This window comes from Bos taurus, chromosome 14 (assembly GCF_002263795.3).
Source record: "Bos taurus isolate L1 Dominette 01449 registration number 42190680 breed Hereford chromosome 14, ARS-UCD2.0, whole genome shotgun sequence".
Taxonomy (NCBI): domain Eukaryota; kingdom Metazoa; phylum Chordata; class Mammalia; order Artiodactyla; family Bovidae; genus Bos; species Bos taurus.
This window is the reverse complement of record NC_037341.1, coordinates 21,157,890-21,174,034: the sequence shown is the minus strand read 5'-3', so window position 1 is coordinate 21,174,034 and position 16,145 is coordinate 21,157,890. Positions and strand designations below refer to the sequence as shown.

The following is a 16,145-nucleotide window of genomic DNA, read 5'->3' as shown; positions in this document are numbered from 1 at the left end:
AAAGACTGTTTCTCTGTTGATCAGGCGACTGGCACTTGCAGGATAACTCAGCTCAGATGTGAATTGTTGTTCTTTTTTTTTGTTTGCATATATTTGTAGTTTTTAATTTTCCTTCCTGATGTTCTAAGAAGGTGGTGGGCAGAGAGCTGGCTGGTTTAGCTCAGATCAAGCTCTGAAAATTAGGCATCTCTCGAGAGATGGAGGTGTTCTACCCTTATGGTTTCTTTAGACTACCTGAGAATGATTGGAAAGTAGCTTACAGGAAAAATATACTGAGAAGATGACATTTCAAAAATCTTGAATGTCATGAGACTATCCCCAGATACTCCTCTAAAGGGACAGAGTCTGATTCCACACATGGGTAAACCTCTCCATAAGGCAGGGTGCCTAGAACATCAGAAGGCATGACTGACATAGCTGATGCTTCCTCTGATTATTGGCACCGTCATAAAGGCCACTGAGTGGGCGGGGGTCAATCTGCTCACCCCCAGCAACATTTTAGCAGTGTCAGAGAAAAATAAATGGCTGAGAAACCAACTGAGAAAACAGTTACTCCCTGTTAACTATGGGAGTAAACCTGTTCAGAACAACTATCCTCTTTCATTATTTTTAAACCACACATAAGATACACAGAATGTGACCAGCTTCTCAGATGAATGAAGTGCCTGTGACAGACTCTAGGCAGGTGGGTGGGAGAGACTACTGCTTAGGTTGTTGATTCGTGAGTGTCTTTGGTGGGTTCAAACCTTAGGATGAAACTGATCACAAGCTTTATTAACTAGACCTCTTAACTATTTCTGTACTGTCAGCAGCTTTCCCATCTGAAATGTCAATTTATGTGTCAGCCATAGGTAGTATTTTCAAAGATCTTTTTCAGGTGATTTCTAACATGTTTATGAAGCTACTACGTTATCTTTCTCTTTAAAAATTTACAAAACTTTCTGAAATCTATGATGTAGTTGGTACCAGTAATCCTAAGAGCCACTATCATGATAAAGCATGGGTTTATAATAATTATTTTTTAACTCGTGTTTTCAAAGAAATAGAACAGCATTGACTGTTGACTCTCACCCATCACCAGAAAACACGTTTTAGCATCACTTTCTGGCATCATTCTGAATCAGAGAACTGATACAAGGCTGGAAACTCGTAATTTAGGACCATAAGTTTCTTCTTGAGCTTTTCAGGTGGCTCAGTGGTAAAGAACCCACCTGCCAATGTAGGAAACATGTGTTTGATGCCTGGGTTGGGAAGATCCCCTGGAGGAGGAAATGGCAAGTCACTCCAGTATTCTTGCCTGGAGAATTCCATGGATAGAGGAGTCTGGTGGGCTACAGTCCATGGGGTCGAAAAAAGTGGAACATGACTGAGCAGCTAAGCCCATACAAGTTTCTTCTTAGCGAGTTTGCGGGTCATTATACAGCTACATCCTTAGTTCCTTATTTACTTTAGCTTCTGCACATCTCATATGTGTTGCTGCTGCTGCTGCTGCTGCTAAGTCGCTTCAGTCATGTCCGACTCTGTGTGACCCCATAAAAGGCAGCCCACCAGGCTGCCCCATCCCTGGGATTCTCTAGGCAAGAACAATGAAGTACGTTGCCATTTCCTTCTCCAATGCATGAAAGTGAAACGTGAAAGTGAAGTTGCTCAATCGTGTCTGACTCCTAGTGACCCCATGGACTACAGCCTACCAGGCTCCTCTGTCCATGGGATTTTCCAGGCAAGAGTACTGGAGTGGGTTGCCATTGCCTTTAACTTGTCTTAAAAGAGAAGCTACCACATTCATAACCAGTCAGGCAGAGCCAATGCCCCCATGAATGCACCTAATCCTGATTCTGTGTTTTTATTGACCCAGCTGTCCGACACCAGGATGCGATGGGAGTGGCCACGTCACGGGCAACTATGCATCTCACCGCAGGTAGCTCACCGCCTGCTGGGTCAGGCTCCATCATCCCATCCTCTTCAAGGACTTGTCCTCAGCCCTTCTAGAAAGACATTCTCTCCATTGGAAATTGGAGGCTGAGTTAGTTGGGTGTTTGGCTCATTTTGTTTCTCAGAAATAAAGCTAACTTAAATCTTCAGTCTTTCTACTTATGTTGTAAAGAAATTATACTTTTACTATCAAAAATGATTTTCTGATCCTGTGGTGCAGGCTACAACCCAGAAGCTAGTGTTCACCTCAGACTGTGGTCCCGTTTAGCTTTACACGAAACCTAGGTAGGAAGGACAGCAGTGACCGGGCTGACCCTTCACGCTGTGGGGACTTCCTCCCCGGGGCCGGAGGCCGGTGCAGGAGTAAAGAGACAGCGGAGCAGATAGTGAGAGCTCGGCCCTTCCACCCTCCTGCGTCACTGTGTGGTTTGCTGTCCCTCTGGCTGTGGCTTTAACCCTGAGCACCATCCCTCAGGATTCAGACAGAGGGTTCTCTGGGTCGGTCATCACTAGGGTCTGGGTGTCCCTGGGTAAAGCCCCTGGCTTGGTAAATAGCAAACCACAGTCTACGAGAAGTAGTTCAGGTGTCCAAAGCCTGATCCAGCTAACCTGGGTTCAGACCTGGTTCTTTTTCCCAGACCCCTGTCCATGGGTTGAACGTGGGTTTGTTCAGAATCTGAGGCTGCCCCCGGGTCAGGCCTGCGTGTGGCAGCATGTCTCTTATTTTTGCTTCTCTCCTCCCTCTTCAGTGTTTCTGGATGTCCCCTGGCGGATAAGACCCTGAAATCCCTCATGGCAGCCAACTCTCAGGAGCTCAAGTAAGTGTGGACCCAGCCTCTGCACCTGTGTCTGGCCAGGGTGGTCCTAACCAGGGGCAGATGGCACCTCAGTAAACCACAGCCACGTACCCTCTTACCAAAAGTCCACAACTAAAATCAAGTCCCTGAGATTTAGTTTAGTTCATTTACTGGCCTTGGAAATGTACTGACCTTGAACAAAAGATGAGAACTTTGCATGATGCTGACAGGCGCCCAGTGGTAAGTTGTGGGTCAAATCTCAGGTTATTCCAAAATAAGGTTAAAAAGAAGAAAAGAAGAGTGCAGGCTAACAACAGATACGGTTTCTGCCAAGCACTGGGAAGTAGTTACATATCAGCATTTCCTTTTATTATTATTATTTTTTAATATAAATTTATTTTAATTGGAGGCTAATTACTTTACACTATTGTATTGGTTTTGCCATACATCAGCATGAATGGATTCTTAGCCCAGTTGTATTTAAGCAAAAAGAGCCCCCCATAATCGGCTCATCCTGTTTTTGAATGCCTGGCTCTGTGCTGTACTGTGGGACCCACACTTCTGCCACGCCAACAGGGGCCCAGCTCTGCTTTCATTTTTCCAGGTGTCCTACCCCAGGCTGCGACGGTTCAGGGCACGTGACCGGAAACTATGCCTCCCACCGCAGGTAGGACAGACCCCTGCCCCCAAGATGGAGATCAGAGGGGCAGCAGCATACCATGAGATCACACACTTCTCTCTTGCTTTTTGTTGGGTCCCTGCTTCAGCCTGTCCGGCTGCCCTCGTGCTAGGAAAGGTGGTGTCAAGGTGACTCCTACCAAGGAAGAAAAAGAAGACCCTGAACTCAAGTAAGTGACCCGGCTTTAGGGCAGAAGCCTAACAAGGGTCAGCGGGCAGGACTTGGGATCCAGGTTGGGAGGTGGCTGGGGACCCAGCATCACGAGTGCTGGAACAGCACAGACAGAGCGGTCAGGGGCTGGAGGAAACCTCCCCTTCCCCACCTGTGCTCGCTCGGTTCTCAGATGCTGCAGAAGGAGTACGGGGTTTCTTTTTTCAGTCTGTTTCAAAAGGAAGCCTCCTGGGGATGTGCCCTGGTGTCATCAACATGGTTGTACCTCCCCTGGAACTTCCATTCTGCCTAAGACACAATTTTATCTAAATTGAATTCCCTCCTCTGAGAAATATGCCTCAAGCCTTGGGTGATGGGCTTCCCAGGTAGCCCTAGTGGTAAAGAACCCATCTGCCAATGCAGGAGACTTAAGAGATGTGAGTTCCATCCCTGGGTCAGAAAGATCCCCTGGAGGAGAGCATGGCAATGCACTCCAGTATTCTCACCTGAGAATCCCATGGGCAGAGGGGCCTGGTGGGCTACAGTCCACAGAGTCAGGAAGAATCGGACACGACTGAAGGGAGTTGGCACAATGACATGATAAAGTGGGATGACAGCTCTCTCCTCCAGATAATGCACGACAGTTGCTTAGCTCAGAGCCTGGGGACCATTGTCACTGCCGGGACCCATTGTCTCCCTGGTCGAAGGTAGACAGCATCTACCAGACATCTGGTAAACCCTATCATCTCCCTTAGTTGATTCCTGTGTGATTTGAACTCACCATCGCCTCCTCAATTTGGTCACAGCGCCTCACCTGGGTTATCTCATCTCCCCCAGCAGCTAATGACTGTGTTATGTTTCTCTAGATGCCCTGTGATTGGGTGTGACGGCCAAGGTCACATATCAGGTAAATACACGTCCCACCGCACGGCTTCTGGATGTCCCCTGGCTGCCAAGAGACAGAAGGAGAACCCGCTCAATGGGGCACCCCTCTCCTGGAAGCTGAACAAACAGGAACTTCCCCACTGCCCCCTGCCAGGCTGCAATGGGCTGGGCCACGTCAACAATGTGTTCGTCACCCACAGGAGGTGAGCTTTGCTGTCTGTCATGTGGTTGCTATGATTGATTGTCACTTGCTGGGTCGGAGGGAGAGACGCCCCCAAGGTCAGAAATGTTCGAGCAATGAGCACCTTAGATTTCAAGCAATAAGTCTTGCCAGAGAGATACTAGACCAGTTTGAAAGATGGAAAATGTTCTTTTCTCTATTTCTGAAACTCACTGCTCGACTTTCAGGTACTTTCAAAACTGTGCTTGGGTCTTTTGTCCTCAAATGTTGCTCTTGCCGCTGTTTTTCGGATGGTTCTATCTTTCAAGGGTTTGTTTTACTTCTGGGTGGTGAGCCAGAAGGTGGTGACCCAACAACTCTCTGATGTATGGTTGTGAAGCTTCATTTTACTTATTGATGTCATTCCCTTCTGCTCACGAACTGGCTCCATTTCAGACCAAATGGTAGATAGTTTGCAGCTGGGAAGCTATGACTTGTCCCAGCAGCCAGAAAGAAAAGGACACAGCCACTGATAAGTACACAGAGGACGAGAGAGGTTCAGAAAAGTTTCTAGCTTCCCAAGTACTCAGCTCCTTCTTCACTCAGTGGCATGCACTTCACCCCGCCCGTGGCCAGGAACACTGATCCTAGCCCAGGTGTCGTCCTCATTCCACCTCAAGGAGAGGACCTGGAGGGTTCCTGCATGCTTCTCCAGGCACTGGGCCCTTCCCGTCGTGGGGCTGTGGTTCATGATGCAGATTTAAGATCTGATGAAGCACGAGGGAGTCCTGGAGCTCTGCTCATGGGCAGGATGCAAACACAGCAAAGCTGATTCCATTCCCAGGTGCGTGTCTGTATGTTGGGAAATGAGGTTCTCTTCTCTGAGAGTCACACCTGCTTGTAGAGGAACCTGGACTCTTTATCCTTTAACATTTATTTATTATTTGCTGATTTATTTGGCTGTGCTGGTTAGTTGCAACATACAGGATCTTTAGTGGTGGCCTTTGGGATCTAGTTCCCTGACCAGGGATTGTACCTGGGCCCAAGTGCCCCTGAACTCTTCCGATGGTTGCTTTTCTGATGGTTCTCAGATGCCTGATCACGTTCACAGCAGCCACACTGTTTTCTGCTGGGTCTACACTGCCATATCCTATTTAGGAAGGACAGTCACAAATCAGGTGAGCCCAGTGGCACACGGGCTCCACAGCGGCCATGCTTCCTTATCACAGACACCGTAATATCCATGTTGACATCAATAATGAAACTTCAATGCTGAACAGTGGGGAGCACATCCCTCAGTTAGAATTCTCTGTAAACGCCTGGATAGTCTTACATGATGACACCAAGGCCTGATGAGGGTGCAGGGACCCTCAGGGCTGTGGATGGAGGAGGAGGAGCTGGAAGAACTGTGTCGGGAAGCTGATGTATCACGTGTAATGGGGCAAGTGAGCGAGGGTGCTCTGCCATCCAGCTGCTGGCTCAGCCCCAGAGACACCCCTGAACCTGGAGGCAGAGAAAGACATGTCCGAGGAGGTCTATTCCCCTGACTCCAGGCCGGGGCCCATGTGCCCCCCACCCGCCCCCCACCTCGGTCCCCGAAGCACAGGAAACAGCAGTGGTTCCCCATGCGGGGCTGCTGATCCATGTGGGCCTGAAGGCTCCTCGAGGACTGGAGCAGGTACTGAGTGACACAGCGCCAAGGGACACGTATGTTATGATTTTGTTTCCACCAAGTGAAAAAACATGTAGCAAAATCCCATTTTTAAAGAGTCAGGTAATTACTCCTCTATAGTTGGAGTCAGTGGCCGTCTCTGGGGGCCAGGAGACAGCTCTTGCTAAGGGGCTGGTGAGGCTTGAAAGCGTGTTCTGTGTTTGCAGGTAAACGCATGGTAAACCCCTCAAGGCTGTTCTTTCAACTGTAGATATGCATTGTGTGTCTCTATGTACAGGCTGTTTATTTTGTAATGTGAAAAAGCAAATTAGGAGCTCAAAAAGTATAGGCTGCAATATTAATGCAGAGATATTATTTTATAGAAGAGAAACAATTAAGAGTTTAGACAAATGAATAATTCAGATTGCACTGCTTTTCAGTCTTGCTACTCAGAGAGCCTGAACGTCACCTGGGGAAATTCTCTTTGAGGTGGAATGCTTTTCTTTTACGCTGTATGGGATTTCATACAAGTAATACAATAAAATGCCTGGCTTATTGCCTGGCACATAATAAGTGTTTGACACAGACTATTTCCTTTCCCTTTTGAACAGTTGTATTAATATATGTGCATATATGCAATAATTCATTACAGTAGGGATGACTTGTGCTGGGATCACACTACTGGCCTACGATGCACCTTTATCTGTCCTGTTCTCGCCCCTAACATCCTGACGTGGTTCGGTTGTCTTTCCCATCTCTGCCAAAGGCCAGCCGCCATCCAGGTTGCTCTGTCCTGGCAGAGAGCCTGTTCCAACTAAGTTCCTCACACTGTTTATTCCTTTAAACCCTCACAAACCCCATGAGCTACAGGCGCTGTGGTTGCCTCCTTTGACAGACAAATCCTTGTGCAGGGAAGTTCAAGAATTGCCCCCGTGCACAGCTCACAGCATCAGGACACAAAGCTCCTCTCCTGAGCTAGGTACCAGCTCACCCCTGGTATTTCCTGGCTCCTTCCAACCACCAGGCAAACACTCCTGCAGATTCCTCTTGGGCATCCTCTAAGGCACGGTCTGTAACTTTTCCCATTTGAGATTCAGCAAAACGAGAACAATTATGAAGGACAGTTACCTGTGCATGACGTCAGTGTTGTGTTTGTTGTTTTTGTTTCATCACTAAGTCATGTCTGACTCTTTGCAACCCCACGGACTGCCACATGCCAGACTTCCTTGTCCTTCACTATCTCCTGGAGTTTGCTCAAACTCATGTCCATTGAGTCAGCGGTGCCATCCAACTATTTCATTCTTTGCAGCCCCCTTCTCCTCCTGCCATCAATCTTTCCCAGCATCAGGATTACATGATAAGTACTTTACAACCTTGCTTTGCGTCTTCATGTTACAAACCTCCACTTTGAAAGAATGGCAACTGAGGTGACGAATGGTGTTGTATTAAATACACAAACACACACACACACTCATGGATGTTCGAAGCTGAAAACCAGAAGTCCTGGGACTAAATATAACTCATTTATTACTAGATATAACTGTCATTTTATTGAAGATTATAAATTTATTATACAGGGACGTCCCTCACACAAATGTGTCACCTGCAATTTCATTATAACAGAGCAAAGATATAGTTTAAAATTGCCTTCCTGTACTTTCATAGCACTGTGAATTTGGTCCAAGCCATATAAAGCACATCTTTCCTGCCTTTACAAAACATTGCCCAGACCCTGAAGGTGACAGCCGGCCAACCTCCCCTTTCCCTGAGCAGCAAGAACTGAGCCTTGTGGAGGACCTGGCCTCCTCAAAAGAAAAAGGAACTTTAAAAATATTTTCAAGCCCCAGTTTTCTTAAATTTAGGATTTGTTTCATATCCTTGGAGATACAAAATACCCAGTGGCATTTTAAAAAAATTTTCTTGGCCCCGCCACAAGCATGTGGGATCTTAGTTCCTCCACCAGGATGGAGCCTGTGCCCCTGCGTTGCAGGCTCGGACTCTTAACCCCTGGCCCACCATGGAAGCCCCCAGTGGCATCTTTAGGCCGGAGTCTTGCATCCTTCGTGAACTCTACTCGATGTCAGTCCCACGGCTGTGGGGCTTCACTGACCATCCACACAACCACTCCTCTCACCCCGCGTTGTCTGGATAACCCAGACCCTCAAGGGAAGAGTCAGAGAACTCTCTGGAGGCGTTAACATCCATCTTGTTCCCAGCCTCCCGCAGGTCACTTTTAAAGTCCCATTTACCAGCAAGACAGTAATCCTGTTTGTGACCCTTTTCTCAGAACACAGTAGGTGACATAAAACAAGACAGACTGGCAAAAACTTCCCAGAAAAAGAAAGAAAGATAATGCAGCTTATAGAGGCCACTCTTTTTTTTTTTTCACATCTTCTTTCTTTTTTTTATTGGAAGATAATTGCTTTATAATATTGTGCCAGTTGAGGCCACTGTTTACATAAGCAGTTTCCAAAACAGAATATCATGGTTACAGTTCAGTTTCTGCTTCTCCATTATTTTATTTCCCGTGTAAAATATTTCATAATCTATCAAGTCTCGGAAAACCACACAGCCTTCCTTTTACATGTAGTAAAATACATATCTAGTATTATTTCGTATCATCTTAATATAGAATAATTTTAAATTCTTCAAAAAATGCATGCACTCTACAAGCGTTTACTAAGGGTTTTGCTTCAGAAATATCCTCTTTCATTCTACCAAATGTCCTAATCTTTGGATGGAAAATGATTGTTTCATGAATAATTAGTAACCAAATTTCCGTGGGAAAAAATATTTTCAATGGTTGATTATTATAATTTTTAAATTTTATTTCAAAGTTGTTGATCCAAAAATATAACAAATGACAAAAAATTAATGGCTGCTTAGAACAAAAAATCATCTCATCATGTCCAACAGAAAACATGTTTTGTTCAATGTTGTCATTATCATTTTGGTGCAATTTAAATAAAACAGATGAAAGAAGCAGGCCTGAATGGAACAGCTTTGTAGGAAAGATATATAAACAGTCTACAGGACAGTACACTGCGAGCAGTGAGGGCACCTAAATGTGCCGGCAGCCCCTCCTTTTATTTTACTGTCAGGTACCTGGCTCAGCGGTAGAGAACCTGCCTGCCAATGCAGGAGTCGTGGGTTCGATCCCTGGGTTGGGAAGATCTCCTGGAGAAGCGAACGGCTACCCACTCCCGTATTCTGGCCTGGAGAATTCCACAGACTGTATAGTCCATGGGGTCTCAAAGAGTTAAACGTGGACTGAGCGACTTTCACTTTCACTGCTTTTGTTTTAGGAGATATTGTTATCTGCACAGAGACTGCAGATTATAATGTAATGAATAGGCAGGCAAAGACCTAAAGAGTATGTAGTGAATACAAAATTTTAATTTTTCTAAGAAATAGTATGGGTTTCACCCACTGGTGTAATTTTCACTTTCACAGCTTGTCTGGATGTCCTCTCAATGCACAAGCCATCAAGAAGGGCAAGGTCTCTGAAGAACTAATGACCATCAAGGTCAAAGCATCTGGAGGTAGGAGGACAGGGTGGGGCCACGACCCCCAAGGTTTGGCCCCCCAAGGGGCCCACATCCAAACCCTGCTCCATGCTGGAAGTGCTATTTGAATGGGCAAGAAAGACGCTTCCCTGAAATTTGAACTAAGCTATAACTTTCTCTAAAAAACAATATCTTGGTTTTTTCCTTATTTTTTAATAAGGATGTCCAACAAAGAAAATTGGGCAATGATGCTGGATGAATTAGGGTACACTGGTTGAACTTTTGTCCTTCAATCTTAAAATGACAGTTTTTGTATGAGCCTGCATGTGTGTGTGTTCCTGGTATGCGCCCTCTTTCAAATTTCAAGGTCTGGGCACCCATGTTTGAATCCTTCCTTACCTTTTGTCCTACACCCAGAATGATATTTTCATGGTGAATCCAGATGGTTTAATTCAGCATCTCTGTCTCTATTTCCCTGCATGCTTTCCCATGATCGACCCCTGACACAGTGGCTAAGCCATCCTCCCTACTGGAATCTTCTCATGTCCCTCTGATTTCCAAGTACTTTTCTTGAGTTCTCATCAGTGTTTTCTCAGGCTTGCGTTCTTCTCTTTCAAGATCATCCTAAGGCATCTGGGGAACAGAGGCGAAGTCATTACTTGGCTTTATCGATTTTAGTCAATGGCATCTTTGGAACTCAGTTCTACACGAGTCTGAAAGCATTGCTCCATCTTTTAAATCCCTGCGTGACTCTTAGAAACAGTGGCTTGTTTCCAGGCTGTGCTTCCATGCACAATATGCCTCGTGCACCTTGCACATCCTCCTGTTGTAGGTGTGTAACATTTGCCCCAGGAGCGGCCCTAGGAGTAGAGTTGCTGGGCCGTGGAGCCTGTGAGGCCCAGCTTCAGTAGGTGATACACCATTGTTCCAGAGCAGTGACCCAGGAGGGTCCCAGAGCCTGTACCTCTTCACATAAGCTGTCGATTCCCACCCAGCCTGCTTCCAGGCATTGATCTTACTAAATCTAAACGCTGGTGATCACATTTATCCTGCTGAATTGTCGTCTTCTGGTTTAGAGTCATCATTCTGGACTGTTGAGATGACCTTAAATCCTGCTTCTGGTATCTGAATATCAGCCACTATTCCTAACTTTTAAAATCTTTAAAATGCACTCATATTCCTCCTATAAAAGAATGACGGGAAGAACCCCGTTCATTGAGAACCTGTTGTCTGTTCAGCACTTTATGTTTTTTTGTGTTAATTCTCACAGCATTTTATTGAAGCACAAGGAGGTGAAGTGACTCAACTTCAAGAACAAGGGTCAGACAGTGTTCAGACTCCAAAGCCACACTGCCCCCACACCACATTTGCTTCTGATTAAAGTCCATGAAGAAGTCAAGCTATGGGTCCCTGGGCTCAAACCCACCTGCCAGGACCCCCTCTGCCTCTAATAGTGGCTCCCTACATTTGGTCACTAATCAGCACAGTCCAGGTGCTCCTGTCCTGGTAGCACTGTGCACAAGAGGACTCACAGGCCTTGGATCTCAGGTCCGCCCTGCCCCTTCCCTTGGCCCCAGCCAGGTGATGTGGTCGTGTCGGTGGTCAGTGAGCCTCCTTTAGCCCCTGTGAGGCTCTGGCCTTCTTCGCGGGAGGGGTGATGACACCTGCCCCACAGGGTCCAGCCAAGTTCCAATGAGACCTTACTTGTGAACCCATCTGGCAGCAGACCTGGAACACAGCAGAGCTACATTGAATGCTGGGGCATTTCTTACCAAGGGAGTCCATCCTACAACACTTTGAACCCACTTTCTTAGAATCTTGGACATGGATTTGGGTAAAAATTCAACATTTCAAGTTAAAGTCTCACTTTCATTCGCCAAGTTATGTCTGACTCTTCGCAACCCCATGGACTGCAGCACACCAGGCTTCCCTGTCCCCCACCATCTCTGGAGTTTGCCCAAGTTCATGTCCATTGTATTGGTGATGCCATCCAACCATCTCATCCTCTGTTGCCCTCTCCTTTTGCCTTCAATCTTTCCCAGCATCAGGGTCTTTTCCAATGAGTTGGCTCTTCGCATCAGGTGGCCCAAGTATTGAAGCTTCAGCTTCAACATCAGTCCTTCCAATGAGTATTCAGGGTTGACTTCCTTTAAGATTGACCGGTTTGATCTCCTTGCAGTCCAAGGGACTCTCAAGAGTCCTCTAGCACCACAGTTCAAAAACATCAATTCTTTGGCACTCTGCCTTCTTTACGGTCCAGCTTTCACTTAGCAAACCACACATTAAACATAGATGGACTCACATTTGTCAGTCTTCTTTTTTCATTTTGAACTAAAACAATCTGACTTTTTACAGGTATAGAGAATGATGAAGAAATTAGGCATTTGGATGAAGAAATAAAGGAACTCAACGAGTCCAACCTTAAAATTGAAGCCGATATGATGAAACTCCAGACACAGGTAAAAAGAAATAAAGAGGGAAGGGGATAAGGATGGGACAAGACCCACTTGGTGCCCTGTCCTTCCGAAATCTGCTTCCACGTTCCCAAGTTCTCTCCCTTTCAGATCACGTCCATGGAGAGCAACTTAAAGACCATCGAGGAGGAGAACAAGCTGATAGAACAGAACAATGAGAGCCTGCTGAAGGAGCTGGCAGGGCTCAGCCAGGCCCTCATCTCCAGCCTTGCAGACATCCAGCTCCCACAGATGGTCAGTCTGAGGCCACGGCTCTCTCCCCATGCCCCCAGGCTCCCTCCCAGGGCTAGAGCAGAGGGGTGGCTCGGGCTGGTCACTCAGTCCTTCCACTCGTGTGCAGTTTCCACATGTCCAGGGGCTGTTCAGTTTGAGCCATCAGGTCAGGGAGAGGAGGTGCCCCAGCACACAGAGAGCAGGAGGTGAACAAACCTGACTGTGGATCCCATCATCACCTGGAAGGACAGAGAAAGGGGGAAAAGAGCCTGCCTCTGACTCTCAGAAGGGGAATGTGGACAAAGGGGTTAGAGGATGAAAGAGGACAATTCCCACCAGACAGCTGCCACCCCACCCCCACATCCCTTCCGTCCCAGCTCAGGGTGGTCTGGGGAAGCTTCTGGCACGAGCAGGGCCTCCTCTCCCCTGCCTGGCCTGCACCCCCTTCCACAGACGAGGTCTCTGTGCTGAGGTCATGCACACAGGAGCTGAGGCTGAGACCCCTCCTCGGGAGAAGGGGTGCAGAAGGGGTGCAGCTGGGAGGGGCCTGACCCGGTAGCCAGACCTCCACCCTATGTGGCTCCAAGTTTTCCCAAAGTATAGACAGTCGGTCGGCCTTCCCAGATGGCACTAGTGGTAAAGAACCCACCTGCCAATGCAGGAGATGTAAGAGACGTGGGTTCAACCCCTGGGTTGGGAAGATCCCCTGGAGTAGGGAATGGCAGTCCATTCCACTATTCTTGCCTGGAGAATCCCATGGACAAAGGAGCCTGGTGGGCTACAGTCCATGGGGTCTCAAAGAGTGGGACACAACTGAAGGGACTTGGCACATAGACACAGATAAGTGGTCACACTCACCCGGCTAGCTGAGTGAAGAGTGAGCAGACCAGCCCACCACACACTCACCCCTGACTCCCCCTGAACTCACAGGTCCCCTCACCCCTCCCCAGGCTCCAGGGTCAGAATACCACACCCCGTAGACCTGCTTCCCCTTTCCCGGCAGCCCAGGTCCCGTGACTGGAGCCCCGTGTTCTGTCCTCCTTCAGGGGCCCATCAGCGAGCAGAATTTCGAGGCGTATGTCAACACGCTCACAGACATGTACAGCAACCTGGAGCGGGACTACTCGCCGGAATGCAAAGCTCTGCTGGAGAGCATCAAGCAGGCGGTCAAGGGCATCCACGTGTAGACCGCAGTGCCCCAGCCCTGGGGAGCCCTGCCAGCCTCACAGACGCACCTGGAGGGGCTCCAGGCCACCCGGGCAGGCAGTGGCCATACTGCATTTACAATTGCAACATTGCACTAATTTCCCCCCTCCCCCCAGCTGACGTGAAAAGGAAAGAAAAACTATGATAGACTCTGGATGAAAAAGCAATGCAGTCAAATATTAGATCTTATTTATTTTCATATGTTTTCCTTTTATTCCTTCATTGCACTCTTTTGGGTTTTTTTTTGTACAGTATATGTAAAATAAATGTGACATTTTTATATTTTATTTATTTCTAATCAAAGAGTTTTTTATCTTTTAACTGCATTTTGAAGTCTGCCATATTTTTACAAGTGTGTTTATTAATTTATTTTCCAATAGAATTTAAATATTAGAAATACTATTCTCAAATCACATATCTGGCTGGGTTTAAAGGAGAAGACAAAAAAATATGAAGGAAAATCCTTGTCTAAGGACTGCACTGTGGACCAGTTTAATTGTTATTGCACACTCTACCCCCCACCCCCAACCCCTTTCACGAGCTTTGTGTTTTTGAACGGGCTTGGGTAAAATGCGTGGAGGGACACAGATAAAAGGCGCTCACTCACAGGATGTGTGCCCTACAGAAGCACAGTTGACTGAAAACCAGCCTGTTTCAAATTTGTTAGCAATAATTAAATAGAGCAATCAGCAAAGTATTCGACTTGGCTGTCCGGTTTCAGTTCATATGAATTATTTATTTGAAGTTATTTCAAGAAACAAGCTTTTTAGCGATGCAGGTTTGTCTATTTGTTTTTCAGGTTATACCAGATAGTTGGCGGCTCTTACCCCAGACGAGAAATAAGACTCGATGTAACTGGCCAGGCTTTCTTGCCACTTGTCGGTACAATACGCAAGGGACACTATTGTAGATTTGTACTTAGCAAATGTAAACGCACCCAAATGGAAAACTGTGTAGATACCATATCCCCTGAAATAGCATTTATCTTACTGGGTTGACTGGAAAGGAATGGAAAATACAGTCACACAAGCACCAATGGTACCCGGATCTGAGTCATTGCTCTAAACACTGGCAACATTGTCTCAGCCCCCTGAGGCAAACAGACAGCTTTCGATTTGACAGAAGTCTTTCTGCAGACAGAGGAGTGCTGCAAAGTACACACACTCACACCCACAGGCACACAGACACGCTCACCGACACGAGATTGAGCCCTCGATCTCGCGTTTCTGGATGGATCAGAGGTTAGTAGTTGCTATAGGAAAGGCAATGTCTATTTCAGGGATTGTAAAGTAGTTAAGCATTGTTTCAAAAGTTTTTTTATATTTATTTTTTTTAAGAGAAAGGTATAGACAACCAGCTAAACTGCCTTTTTGCTGTGCACACACCCCGGGTGTGCGACGTGCCTCCGTGTAAATGGGCTTGATTTCTGTGCTGTAACAAAGTGTTTATTTTTCTTAGCAACATGGATGTGTATGTGGACTGGATGCCGTGGCGCTCGCGGGCTTGCTGTTTTCCACCCTTGTCCCTGCTGCTGCACCAGCAGAAGCGCCATGCGCGGTAACTCCCCCCACCGTGACACTAGTCATTGTTCTCTATTAAGTGGGGCTTATCTTTGGTTTGGCGTTCATTGAAATCCTTGACTCTTAGTCTAGTGAAAATGAGATGTCTGTTCTTAGGTAGGAGCGGTGGGTATTTAAAAATCAACTTTAAGAAAAAAGAGCTAACGCGTGTGCTGTCTATTATAAACAGGACACCAAACGAAATTTTCTATTAAAGTTATGTATTTACAAACATTTTGCTATACAGTCCTCGATAGATGCATACAAATGAGTTCACTTATTACAAAGACAAAGGTTTAATTTGCTAAATATTTTAATGAGTTTGTTATATATTTTATTTAATTTAAAAGAAATCTCTTACCAACCTATGTATTTATTACCTTAATTTACTGCGATTCAGGTTCGTTGATTTGTGTTCGCGTAGTTTGAACAGGATGGTTTTGTGAAGGATGTTTGTTTTTATTTGCCTCCTTTGTACTTGGTCTGTTTTGTAACGTGCGCTGAATTTTTGTTTCTTTCCATGATGTTAATGATCGATACTGTAAATTGGGTCTTTTGTAAACAAACAAACAAAAAAGGCAATGATGTATGCATTTTTTTAATTTGAAGTAGTTTGTATACCGTTTCTTCAAACAATTAATATTTCTTACATCAAAGCAACCGATTGTGTTCAGTGCTGTACATTTGGTGTATGGTAGGAAATAAAAATGGAAAAGAGTTTCACTGTGGTCTTTCTCGAGCTGCTATATCGAGATGCTTGTGGCCAGCCCATAATAAACACTGTCCCCCCCACCCCAGGAGCTCAGTGCGGGGGAAGGGGAGGGTGCCCCTGAACCTCTGAGTCGCTCTGATTCTTTGGGGTCCACCAGCCAGTCTGCTTGGATTGTTTTCTCACCCCAAGTGGAGAAGACTTTTTGCCAACTGCCACACTAT

General features: G+C 46.4%; 1 protein-coding gene across 3 annotated transcripts in view; it reads left to right on the top strand.

Moving 5' to 3' along the window:
• Positions 1–15,935, top strand: part of ST18 (ST18 C2H2C-type zinc finger transcription factor) — a 90,848-nt gene extending 74,913 nt beyond the window's left edge. For 2 of the 3 annotated variants that reach the window (XM_025001822.2, XM_025001821.2), the window contains exons 13-21: positions 1,856–1,918; positions 2,682–2,750; positions 3,334–3,396; positions 3,497–3,577; positions 4,425–4,646; positions 9,708–9,796; positions 12,116–12,219; positions 12,325–12,468; positions 13,494–15,935. In XM_025001822.2, coding sequence (XP_024857590.1) covers positions 1,856–1,918; positions 2,682–2,750; positions 3,334–3,396; positions 3,497–3,577; positions 4,425–4,646; positions 9,708–9,796; positions 12,116–12,219; positions 12,325–12,468; positions 13,494–13,634 — 976 coding nt within the window. In that variant the 3' untranslated portion in view covers positions 13,635–15,935. The remainder of the gene's footprint in view (positions 1–1,855; positions 1,919–2,681; positions 2,751–3,333; positions 3,397–3,496; positions 3,578–4,424; positions 4,647–9,707; positions 9,797–12,115; positions 12,220–12,324; positions 12,469–13,493) is intronic. The other variant, XR_009490474.1, reaches the window with a different exon arrangement.
• The last annotated feature ends 210 nt before the right edge of the window (positions 15,936–16,145 follow it).